Genomic DNA, 13,803 nt, shown 5'->3' on the forward strand with positions numbered 1-13,803 from the left:
CTGTACTGCTGTGCAGAGGCTCCCTGCTGTGCTGTACTGCTGTGCAGAGGCTCCCTGCTGTGCTGTACTGCTGTGCAGAGGCTCCCTGCTGTGCTGTACTGCTGTGCAGAGGCTCCCTGCTGTGCTGTACTGCTGTGCTGAGGCTTCCGGCTGTGCTGCAGAGAAAATTAAGACTGTATAAACTAGATTACAAATGTCCCGTGTCCCCCTACTCTGTGTGTGTGTGTATATACATACATACATACATACATACATACATACATACATACATACATACATACATACATATATGTGTGGGTATATGTTATGTGCACAGCAGCTCTGAAGCGGAGAAGCCAGTAGCAGCCACTGTAGCTGCAGCCCTTCAGACCCAGGCTGGCCTGTGTTCACATCCCTGCAGGCCCTTCACGAGTTCTGCATGGAGTCCCACATGCACTCTGAAACCAGCGCATCACAATGCTGTGCCGCACAAAGAACAAAACACACAGGCACGTGCTACTGTATAGGACAGGAAAATAAAGAGGAAAGAGACAAAAAAAATGAAGTACTGTTGTATATGAATCCCCTTGTTTCGACCCCCCCCCCCCCCCCCAGAAATAAAGACAGACCGACACACAGACACACACACACACAGTCTGCTCTCCTAATTGAAATCTTCCTCGTTTCGTCTTGCTTTTTCTCAACCCCGGATCCCATCCATCCTAATAATAATAATAATAATAATAATAATAATAATAACAATAACAATAACATGCTTTAGTGGGCTCTCGGTACCTGCAGCTGCAGCATCACCCCGCCGTCCTTTCCCGTTGCAGCAGTAGAGTCGCACTCAGCAATTCATTCATTCGTTTGTTTGTTTGCAGATCACCCTGGATGCTGAGACGTGAAATCCAGAAGCGCAAGCCGGCCCTCGCCTGCCCCTCAGGGCTGCCCGCTCTCCCTTTCTGAAGGGTGTTCAGCTGTCTAGAGAGGCAGGGCCGGTCTCTCCTCCATGCATTGTGTGCGAGTGTGTGCTGCGATCCCTGCTCTTGCTGTTGCTTCCATTGTCTCGGCAGCAGCACTACAGCAGAGGCTGGGTTTACAGAGAGGCTCCTACAACAGCTGCTGCTGCTGCCAGCTTCACACAGATCTGCATTAACCCCACAAGTGCTGGACAGAAAATAATAACATCACCCTTAAACAAGAGGAAACAGGCTAGTTTTAAAATTAAAAAAATAAAAACCCACACGCACGGTCAAGGAATTGGGTCAAAAAATAAATTCAGGGAGGAAAACAAAAGGATTGAGTGTATCATTAGGTCCAGATTCTACAACAAAGGAAGCTCCGATCCCTCGCATACTTGCAGCGCGGTCCCCTTTCTTGGGAGTGCACATCGTGTCGGTTTGAAGCAAGGTCAATTCACGGAAACAAAACAAGACACACTGGAGTGGCAAGAGCTGTGCGATGCGAACCGAAACCAAAAATAAATATTCTGGATTTAAAAGCAAAGTGGGGGCTACGATTACCCTGGGCGTAGTTTTACAGGCAGAAGTGTTTGTAAGATACCAATATTTATTACTGTACACAGTTATTTTATGATAATACTTTACATGAAGTGTCTCTGACTATACTGCAAGAACAAAGGAATTAAACACATGCTTGTGCGGTTGCAAATTGGACAGCATGCTTAATTACAAAATAGAAAATGTTTGCAAATGCCCTGGATCAGGGAGGTTGCTAATAAATAATAGAATGCTTCAGTAATAGCACAGAAGGTAAACAAGTAAGGCTGCCAGGCCAGCCCAGGGAGTATGGGGGGGGGGGCAGGGGGGTCAACAACTGTTCTGATCTGTGCCTGTGGACAAACAAAAAGACCCCAGCTTTATATTTAGCCAGTAAAGGGCGTCTCGAGAGGTAATAAAGAAGGTGGAGTGCATGCTGGTACGACAGGACGCACAGTGCAAAGGGCAGCAGCCGCTTCAAGCTGTGCTTCTGTTTGTCTCGCTCTTCTAAACTGTGCGCCGCCGCGACACAGAAGGAAAAAAATACAAATTAAAAAAAAAAAAAAAGACCCAGAAGAGCCTCAGATTATATAAACCGAAATATGCACACCACCGATTCAAAAGCAGTAATGATGCACTCTGTTTGTTTGCAAAGAACTTGAAGCGATTTTCTTCCCCTGAACGATCAGTTTCTGGTCTTTGAGAACAGGCAGATCACTGCGCTGAATAAATTTTGTAATATTGTAAAAGCAAAAAAAAAAAAGCATCAAACTTTATCAAAGTATCTGGTTTAACCCCTGAAGGTACGCAAGGAAAATCGAGCGCTTGCTGTTCAAACGGTTTCTTCTTCAAATACATTCGCGAGCGACTCGAGCATCACCAGGAGGAAACTGACAACCTGTCAGTGAATTTCAAACCTCTGTGGTGCACATCATTGCAGAAATGTTACAAAAACAAAGAAACGTCCCTTGTGTGGAATCTTATCAGACAGTTGACAGGGAAGCTTGTCCACATTCCCAGCAGTCGTTTCAGCTGTAGGGACACAAGCCAAATGTTGAAATCTGAATGAACCCTAATAGTGTGCCGTGAGGTTACACAGAGGGTGAACAAAAAAACACATCCTCTCTTGAAATCAAAAGAAATCTACACCATGCAGCAGGATGTCATTAAGCCACAAAAATCAGGGAGTATCCGATCTTCACGAACACAGAGCCATGCCCTCCAGCGACGGGAAGCAGCAACACTATCCCAACACAGAGCCATGCCCTCCAGCGACGGGAAGCAGCAACACTATCCCAACACAGAGCCATGCCCTCCAGCGACGGGAAGCAGCAACACTATCCCAACACAGAGCCATGCCCTCCAGCGACGGGAAGCAGCAACACTATCCCAACACAGAGCCATGCCCTCCAGCGACGGGAAGCAGCAACACTATCCCAACACAGAGCCATGCCCTCCAGCGACGGGAAGCAGCAACACTATCCCAACACAGAGCCATGCCCTCCAGCGACGGGAAGCAGCAACACTATCCCAACACAGAGCCATGCCCTCCAGCGACGGGAAGCAGCAACACTATCCCAACACAGAGCCATGCCCTCCAGCGACGGGAAGCAGCAACACTATCCCAACACAGAGCCATGCCCTCCAGCGACGGGAAGCAGCAACACTATCCCAACACAGAGCCATGCCCTCCAGCGACGGGAAGCAGCAACACTATCCCAACACAGAGCCATGCCCTCCAGCGACGGGAAGCAGCAACACTATCCCAACACAGAGCCATGCCCTCCAGCGACGGGAAGCAGCAACACTATCCCAACACAGAGCCATGCCCTCCAGCGACGGGAAGCAGCAACACTATCCCAACTCAGAGCCATGCCCTCCAGCGACGGGAAGCAGCAACACTATCCCAACACAGAGCCATGCCCTCCAGCGATGGGAAGCAGCAACACTATCCCAACACAGAGCCATGCCCTCCAGCGACGGGAAGCAGCAACACTATCCCAACACAGAGCCATGCCCTCCAGCGATGGGAAGCAGCAATCACAGCCAGACCTTCCTTTGAATCGTCAACACTGCAGAACAGCACTGATCTCCCTCCCCTCCCCACCACCACACTGCATCAATAGCACAAGTAAGAGTTTAACTTCTTTTGACTATAAAGCAGATTGAAGTGAAAGCACACTGCACTGCACTGAGCGCTCCGCTTGTCCACAGGGCTGGCAAGCTGTAATCTTTCTCAGCAGCGTTTCAGGAGATCTCAAGACTGAACTGTGCAGCCCAAGGAAGCAGGATGAGGGGCTGCATCAGTCAGGGAGGGGCGGGAGGGGGGGGGGGGTTTATCTACTTAAATATCACCCAGATCTATATTTAAACATCACCAAGAACTATCGATCAGTGGAGCATACAGGTCTAAACAGGATACTACTTTCTGAAAACTAACCAGAGACATAGCTGCTTTTTAAATATTTAAAACGTAAATCAATTTGAAAATGTACTAAAGAAAATCTATCAAATTCAGAACTGGGTGCAGGACTACAATAGCCTCTATACATACAACTCCTCACAGCTTGTACATTTCTCCTCTATTAACCAAGCATCTATTTCAATGAAAACAAACACGCCTGGTCAGGAACGGGCCTGGATCACATTACTGACTCCACAGCTAGTCCACAGGAGAGTGTGGGTGTGATCTACCAAGCAATCCCTGCTGAAGAGATAAAGATCAGGTTTCAGAAGAGTCTGGGTCAATCAATCAATCAAAACTGAGGGCTTGATTCAGAAGCAACTTCTCCACACACCGCTTGAAACGAGCTGAAATCTTCTGTGCTCAGAAAAGTCCCTCCTGACAGCCATCTCGAACATTGAAACACAGAACACGGAATTCAGAACAGTTTTTATTTTTGTAGAAAAAAAAAAACACACACACACACACACACACACATATATATATATATGAAAATCTGTGTGTGTCAGTGTGTCAGTGTGTATGTATGGGTATCTGTGCGTGTATATATCTGTGTGTGAGTGTGTATGTATGTATCTATGTATGTCAATCTAAATAAAGCATTGCATTTATAAAGTCTATCAGTTCTTCCCCAAAAAGAATAAGATTTTCTAGGATCATAAATTGTTATAATGAAGGAAAGAAGAATTCTGATGAGGATCTGCATGATTCATCAAGGATATTAATAATGAATTAACAGATGGTCTCTCTCTCTCTCTCACAATGAATTGGTCCCGGTTCTGTGTTTAAGCACAGCCAGGCTGTGCTCAGCTCTGCAGCCCCTCCTCGGAGACCCTGGTGTAAATCACAATGCTGTTTGCACGCTCACTCTTCACACAGGAGGCTGAAGGGCTTGTGTATCTGCCAGCCTGCATGCCGACGCGCCATTCTGCAGTAACAATGCTGCTGCTGACAACGACTCTTTCAGTTCCGCGTTTTCAATTTCCCCGAATGCAATTTATAACAAAGCAGGCGAAACAACCTGACATTACATCTACGTATATATTTGTGCATCGCTTCCCCTTCGGAGCTGCAGATGCTTTGCACACACTGGTAAGATCCCTCCGCAGGGTTCTTTACAGTAGCCTCTCCACTGCATGAAGGTCTGTGTGTTACACAGACAAGGACTGGCTTGAGCACCTCAGCATACAGACTGCCTGGACACCCAACCACAGCAGATTGTCTCGAATCATCATCGTCAGCATGCTTGTATCGACGTGTATCAGTGACACAATGCATGCACTGTACACACACACACAATGCATACACTGTACACACACACACACACACACAATGCATGCACTGTACACACACACACACACAATGCATGCACTGTACACACACACACACACACACACACACACAATGCATGCACTGTACACACACACACACAATGCATGCACTGTACACACACACACAATGCATGTACTGTATACACACACACACACACACACAATGCATACACTGTACACACACACACACACACAATGCATACACTGTACACACACAATGCATACACTGTACACACACACACACACACACAATGCATGTACTGTATACACACACACAATGTATTTTCACATCCCCAGAGCCAGTTTCAGAACAGTGATTATTGACACACACACATTTGTTTATAGTATTAATGAAGACAGGACTGGTGTAGAAGTTCTGTTCTAAACTGTACAGAGGACGGATCGCCACAGTAATGAAATCTTAAGAAACATTCGCCCCTTTTTCAAAAACAAACAGTCAGTTCAACCACTTACAGTTTTATAAAACTGAAGACTTAAAACGAAAGGAAACGATTAAAATTTTTAAAAAGACTGAAACGCAGTCCGTTAACGATGTACTACAACTATCCCATCCTCAAAAAAAAAAAATGATATGTACATAAATAAAACAGGTTACAGAACTTCCTGTTCATAACTTAAATACATAAATAAATCCACAAAGCTTCTGAAGACCTCGGAACACTTTCTCTTTCAGCGAATCAGCTCCTTGGATTTCCTCGCCGGCTGCAGAGGAGGGAGGGAGGGAGGGAGGGAGGCACAGCTGTCCACATCTGCACAGCAGACTCCGGCCTGACACCCATCTCCCAGGCCTACACACATCTGAGCGGAGTGGAGCTCAGCTATTTACTGAACCCGTACTTCAAATCAGCCCACAAGCCACGCTGACTTGATCCCCATCCAACAGGCTTTCAATACAGCGCCGTGGCGCTTGAAAACGTGGCGCTCGTAGCAAGAGCAGCAGTACACTTTTCAACCCCGGTCAGCCACGCTCTGCGTGTTCCTTAAACTACTTTAGAAACAGCAAAACTACAGACGCAATGGCATGCAGATCTACAGGTCTGGTCAAAAGTTTTGCAATCGCCCTGTAGAATGAATTCATTTAGCTTCATAAAAGGTTGAACGAAACCTGCTGTATAATGTTACGTTAACATATTGAATTACACACCGCTTTGAAGTCCCCCCCCCATATACTTGACGAATAAATGTGACATTTCGAAATCTAACATGCAATACTGTACTGCTATTATGGCTTCCGGTAGACCTTTGCGATCTCATTTTGTAGTTTCTTTGATTACATGATGTTAAATAAAATTCTAGGCGATGCAACACTCTCAGTATGGAATGCCAGGAACGACGGAATGTCTGTACCAAGTTCCATCCCAATCGCAGGGCAGGTCGCTGGACGTGCCTGGCATCGCGTTCAGACGCCTCTCCTCTGTATTCCTGGCAGGTTGAATAATGACCAGGCTTGGTAAACTTCCCCTGAAGATCTTCCATGCGTAATAACACGAGAGCAGCGAGACGGGCTGTGTTTTTTAAACTTTAGTCTAGCTGTACTACGGATCTTAAAAACGCCACCATTTAGATCACTAAGCCAGGGCCCTTTGTGTACCCTTGTTATAAACACAGCATGATCTCCAACAGGTAGGTAGACAGACAATGAAAGGCACTGCTATGCTTATTATATAGATATATCCCCTTCAGTCACTGCGTGTAGAATTGTACCAAGTAATCTATGTAACTATTTTATAATGAATTTATAATACTTCTCAAACTCCACAGAGTTCACACAAACCGTTTAAAAAAAATTCTAAATGTGATTTTAAAAAAACAATTGCGATAGAGATTTAATAAAAACACATACCGCGGGTAGTGAAGGGTTAAGAACGAGGGGCAGGCTGGTAAAAGCTACATCTGTAAGCAATCAGCTGAATATCAGCATTCATAACTGGGACTGAGAGGAGTTGTGCAGAAGAACAGCCCCTTTTACACGCTAAGCGCAGGCTTGGGCTCAGACGTCTGTCTGCACGTTTATGTTATGAAGTTATTTCACACAGGCGTGGAAGAAATTAATAAATGGAAATCCTATGCATCCAGCTGGCACATCGTCCTTGGTATGGTGTCCACACACTTGTCTAAATGCATTTGCATATTTGTCTAACTCAGTCCGTCCCAGGACAGCCAATTAAAAAGGAGGATATTCTAAAAATGACAGCTACAAAAGGCTTCTGCAATATAAAAAGCTGTCTTATAAACACTGCAGTCCTGTCTAGAGGACATCTTAAACTGCTTTGAAATACTGCAAACACATTCACAGGGACATCTGCCACTGTGAAGCGCAGCAGCGCATCCAGGGCTAATGGGACCATTCTTGGTAAAAATGGAATACAGAATTGCACATCCTTCTCTAGCAGGATATAGGAATGACAGCTTTGCCCGATGGCTCATCTTGTTGAGCATCTGGACTGGTGCACCCAGGAGATCTGGGTTCGATTCAGCAGCTCCTGAATATTTATGTATGTTAATAAAATAAAACTTCCTGCCACCACACAATGAAAGGGGAAATAAACAGATATGAGGTTGCTTGAGTGCTTCAGTGTAGCCTACAGCCTCTTCAGTAGCCCTCGTCACTTCCCATTTCTAGGTGCCCCAGCTTGCTACAGTTAAGCTGATCTCACAAAGGGCCTTGGGCTTGCGTGCACCGAAACACACACACACACACACACACACACACACACACACACTAACTAACCCATAAGCAATCACAATGGGGGGCGGATCCTTCACTCCGATTGGCTGAGAGGGAATACAGAATGTAAATGAAGAGCTGACATGTACAGGTCAGGCGTCAGAATATTTGAGCCTGTGGTTCCGGAACTCTGGTCAGTTTGAATTGTAGCCGATTTGATTATTCTTTTTTTTTTTTTTTTTTTTTTTTTTTTTAAATTAACACTTTAGTCTTCATCACTAAAAAAAATGAACAAGCTATTTCAAGGGACAGTTTATTATATATTGACACATACATGCACGTCCGCTAAATTCCAAAGCCCTCCCCCCCAGCTTGGATTCTGGGTCGCTGCCCACACCATGTTTTCCATGCATTTGAGCTGGACGTTGGAATTAGGAAGCATGGGATGGAGGAGCTGAAGGGGGCGCTAGCCGCTCCCCCTCCCAAACTTACATCTTTCTATAGGGGCAGCTAGAGAGGATGTAGTCTCCCCTGTGGTGAAAACAGGAAGGCGAACTTTAGCTGGCAGGCTAAATATGGAATCAGCTACCCCCTGACCGAGAGTAGAATGCACACACACACACACACACACACACACACACACACACACACACACACACACACACACACAATGTAATATAAAGAATGCTTGTGTTATCTGAAAGTCACAGAGTTAGGGGGGGCGGGGGGTAACTAGTGTGGTTTCTAAACTGCAACCATTCTGCACCTCCAGAACTGACAAAGGGGGGGGGGGGGGGGGGTTATAACAAACAGAGGCATGCAAATGAGTTGCAAGCCATCGAAACAGACACTGCTTCTGTTGCCTGGAAAAAAATAGCGGCGAGTTTCCTGGGTGTGATAAAGAGCTCATGGATATCGACAAGGACTCGTGGAGGAACGATACAGAACCCTTCCTCCTGGGGTGTGGCATGGGAGGCTTCTGCAGCTTTTTCAGATCTACACAAGAGCACCGTTTATTCAAAACCAGCCCACCCCACCGTAAGAAAACACACAATCAAGAAACACAAATCTACCTGCACCTGGGAGAGAAAACACAATCAAGAAACACAAATCTACCTGCACCTGGGAGAGCAAACACAATCAAGAAACACAAATCTACCTGCACCTGGGAGAGCAAACACACCAAGAAACACAAATCTACCTGCACCTGGGAGAGCAAACACAATCAAGAAACACAAATCTACCTGCACCTGGGAGAGCAAACACACCAAGAAACACAAATCTACCTGCACCTGGGAGAGAAAACACAATCAAGAAACACAAATCTACCTGCACCTGGGAGAGAAAACACAATCAAGAAACACAAATCTACCTGCACCTGGGAGAGAAAACACAATCAAGAAACACAAATCTACCTGCACCTGGGAGAGAAAACACACTCAAGAAACACAAATCTACCTGCACCTGGGAGAGCAAACACACCAAGAAACACAAATCTACCTGCACCTGGGAGAGAAAACACAATCAAGAAACAAATCTACCTGCACCTGGGAGAGAAAACACAATCAAGAAACACAAATCTACCTGCACCTGGGAGAGAAAACACACCAAGAAACACAAATCTACCTGCACCTTGGAGAGAAAACACACCAAGAAACACAAATCTACCTGCACCTGGGAGAGAAAACACAATCAAGAAACACAAATCTACCTGCACCTGGGAGAGAAAACACAATCAAGAAACACAAATCTACCTGCACCTGGGAGAGAAAACACACCAAGAAACACAAATCTACCTGCACCTGGGAGAGAACTCACACCAAGAAACACACTAGGCATGGAATTATTTTAGTTCTCCAGAGGAAAAAAAAAATCCATCAATAACAAACACCCACAGAAAATACTTGCAGGCTTTATATACCAACTGGCACCCACAGCATGCAGCGAGCATCTTGTAGCAAATGCCCAGGCACTGGTTTCAGTGAAATAATCACCAAGTGAATGCCAAGATAGAACCTTTTACAGAGTAGCCAATCGGGGGTCAGTAAAAGAAAAGTCAACGACACATGTATCATTGTGACGCAACTGCCTGGTACAGCACAAGGAAGTACAGGCGCCACCACTGTACTGAGAGCCATCTCTGCCTCATTACTGACCAGAAACCCACTCTGTAATGTCTGGCAATGCCCCACAGTGCCACTGGTTACTGCTTCAATATTTAATCCCTTTTATTTACGAGGCTCTGCTGTGCGTCGGCTGGCTTCTGCTAAATCAATACGATCCTCAACAGCATTTACAGACTGACAGAATCAAAGCTGAAACACACATCAAGCACAGATCTAAAAGGCACATGGCCGGTTTTATGATTTCCTGCTGGTTTGGTTTTTTTTTCCCCATGCTGCAGTGGGGGTGGTTTGAGCTCCCCTGTGAAGCTGCCAGCCTGTGGAAATGCCCCTGTGTTAACAGGCAGAGGGGGCACAGCTGGCACAGACGTAGGGCTAGTTATTTTTTTTTTCTACGATGCTGGCTGCATTTTATCACGAAACAAGACAAACAGGCAAGAGATTAACGCACAATACACCGCTGCTAGTTCATACGCTACCCTGTTAGGAGTATCGTGCAATACCTCATTCTAAAAAAGAGCGAATTGATTTACCTGTTCGCATTCGCACCCGTATCACTGGTACCCCTCTTCTTGAGTTCAAGATCGTTCCCCCCCAAGAAGCATCAAATTATCTTACTGGCTCGCTCGGACCTTGAGTAGGTGAAAGAAAAATAAATTAAAGAAATAGGTTGTGCAATATACAGCTAAATACGAAGAATTAAAAACAGCTTATTTTAATGGGAGGTTAAAGTTTCAGGCGGCTGTTTCAGTGTGAAGTCACAGCTGGAATCAGACCCCCAGCATCAGAGGTCTAGCTCCTTTATTAAAAGCATTCACTTGTGATTCCTCTACCCATACAACAGTGCTGGAAAGAACTCTCATTGCAGAGCAGATTCACCCAGTCCAGGTTTTACTGCAAGCTTGACCAGCCTCAGCGTGTACAGGTAACAAGCTCAGGTGCGTCTTATTATTAAACTCACAGTAAAACCAGGAACGGATAAAACCGCTGTGCAACGGGAGCCTTATTTCCATCCCTGCATTACAATTAAGAATGTCTTACAAAGAGTCACTCACTACAGAGCGTGTGTTTAATCAAAGTTAGACTTTAACTACAGGTTTAAAGCTTTCGGATTTTGTAAGGCAGATCTAAGAATATAATTATGTTTTATAAACCCTCTGAATAAACTTAGTTTTGGTCTCAGAAGTGGGTTAATAAAAGAGCTTGTTTTAACCCAGTCAGTGAGTCAAGCTGCATGTGAAAATGTTCACATGTGAAACCCATTACAGTATATTATATCTATCTATCTTAGTCACACACAGCTTTCCTGTGCAGGGCCAATAAGCTATTGTTTTAAATCCTCCCCTCATTGCATTTTAAACTGTGCTGCGTTTTTTTGTTATAGATAGATAGAGATAGATAGATAGATAGAGAGAATTTAATTAAGAACGGCTTACACCATTTAAAAACGATAGAATTATTAAAACACATATTAACTCTTAAACCAAAACAAACAAACAAAACTGCGTTCTATAAATAAACACTGTAATAAAAATAAAGTGCGCCATGAGCCGGCTTTCACACAGGCGAGCCACGCTGAATACACGGTCTGTATCCGGCGCTTGTATAGTTAATTAACTGTAAAATGAAACGTAACCCTGCGCCGTATACGAGCTTAAATACCGCTGTATTTACACCGCACTGATACTGTCGCCAGTCTTTGTTATAACGACGAAACCAAAACACCAAAAACAGCGATAGCGCTCGACACTAATATATGTTATTACAAATAAAAACCGGAGCCGTGGAAAGACCGTAAACGAATAATCCTTACCTCGCGATGTTTAATTACTCTGCAAGAACAAACCAGCTCCGCCGGCAGCCCAAATCCTGCAGGAAGAGCCCAGCAACATATGAAAAGAAAAAAAAAACACCTAATACAAAAGAAATATTTTAAAATGTTATCCACCTATTTCATCTTTTTCTTTGGGCTGTTTTAAAAAAAATACCTTCAGAATTTGTTTTATTGTATTTTTCTTCCCCCTGTGTTGAGAAGCTTGAGTCTCCCTTCGTCAGGAAAAGTGATGTCACAGCTTTAAATCGACTGCCACACCCGCTGCCCTCCAGTAGCCAATCACAGCCTGGTTCAGGCCGGTCCCGCACGAGCAGATGTTTCCCATTCCAGGGTTCTGAGTTCTGAGTTCTGAGTTCTGAATTCTGAGCATCACTTTGACTGGGAGCGTTTTAATGACCCGAATCCGACCCCTCATAAACCCCGCCCCTCCCTAGCAGTCTATTCGATTGTATTGAAGTTATGTGAACACTGGAAAGGGCGTCATCAGCGTCTGCAAATTACCAGCAGGGTTCAAATTAGTGTCTGTGGTGGCGGTTTTAAGATCCGCCACTCATTATTATTATTATTTTTTTTTTAAATAGCTGATAAACCCAGAAATAAAATGGCACAATCCTCGCACCTTTGCTGTAGGTCACGTGATCTGAATGCAATTACTGGGAGCGAGTTTTGAACTAGAAAACTAACGCGGTTAAGCACACCTGAAGTTGCCATTTCCGGCTCCGCTGTGGTCTGCTGGCTTCCTTCCGCAGAATTGTCAGTATGACGCGACCCCGAACGAGGGCAGGGAGTTAGCGGGTGTGGGGTGATTCAGAACCGGAGAGGAGAACCAAAGATACGCGCCGCTGCACTGCCCTCCAGCGCACCTGCCTGCTGAGAAAGGCGTCCCCTTGCAATTAGGATAATTAGCTTAATTAAGCAAAGCTGCCGCACAGCCAGGCTCGGGGGAGCCCAAAGTACGCGGTGTGGGGTGTGGGGTACATCATGTAAGAGTGTCTTGAACTAAGAAAGAAAACACGCGAGACAGAAAGAGAGAGAGCGCAGGAAACGACAACCAGGACCGGGGTTAGACAGACTATTTTTGGACAAACATTAAAGACCACACCCACACCACCCCGCCACAATAAAATACACTCATACAACCTCTCTATATCCCAGATCAGAGTCTATAAAACACACACACGCAACCTCTCGATATCCCAGATCAGAGTCAATAAAACACACACACGCAACCTCTCTATATCCCAGATCAGAGTCAATAAAACACACACACGCAAGCAACCTCTCTATATCCCAGATCAGAGTCAATAAAACACACACACGCAACCTCTCTATATCCCAGATCAGAGTCAATAAAACGCACACACGCAACCTCTCTATATCCCAGATCAGAGTCAATAAAACACACACACGCAACCTCTCTATATCCCAGATCAGAGTCAATAAAACACACACACGCAACCTCTCGATATCCCAGATCAGAGTCAATAAAACACACACACGCAACCTCTCGATATCCCAGATCAGAGTCAATAAAACACACACACGCAACCTCTCGATATCCCAGATCAGAGTCAATAAAACACACACACGCAACCTCTCTATATCCCAGATCACTGAGTCAATAAAACACACACACGCAACCTCTCGATATCCCAGATCAGAGTCAATAAAACGCACACACGCAACCTCTCTATATCCCAGATCACTGAGTCAATAAAACACACACACGCAACCTCTCTATATCCCAGATCAGTCAATAAAACACACACACGCAACCTCTCGATATCCCAGATCAGAGTCAATAAAACACACACACGCAACCTCTCGATATCCCAGATCAGAGTCAATAAAACACACACACGCAACCTCTCGATATCCCAG

The 13,803-nt window shown here is 45.1% G+C and overlaps 1 protein-coding gene across 7 annotated transcripts in view; it reads right to left on the bottom strand.

Annotated features, from left to right (window-relative positions):
* LOC117401092 (nck-associated protein 5-like) overlaps window positions 1-12,295 on the bottom strand; it is a 33,024-nt gene extending 20,729 nt beyond the window's left edge. For 2 of the 7 annotated variants that reach the window (XM_059013063.1, XM_059013060.1), the window contains exon 1: window positions 775-1,041. In XM_059013063.1, the coding sequence (XP_058869046.1) occupies window positions 775-789 (15 nt within the window). In that variant the 5' untranslated portion in view covers window positions 790-1,041. Of the gene's footprint in view, window positions 1-774; window positions 1,043-10,621; window positions 10,721-11,901; window positions 12,002-12,076 lie in introns of those variants that run through there. The other 5 variants (XM_059013065.1, XM_059013067.1, XM_059013064.1 and 2 more) reach the window with 5 other exon arrangements.
* Window positions 12,296-13,803: the final 1,508 nt, after the last annotated feature.

This window comes from Acipenser ruthenus, chromosome 45 (genome assembly GCF_902713425.1).
Source record: "Acipenser ruthenus chromosome 45, fAciRut3.2 maternal haplotype, whole genome shotgun sequence".
Classification (NCBI taxonomy): Eukaryota; Metazoa; Chordata; class Actinopteri; order Acipenseriformes; family Acipenseridae; genus Acipenser; species Acipenser ruthenus.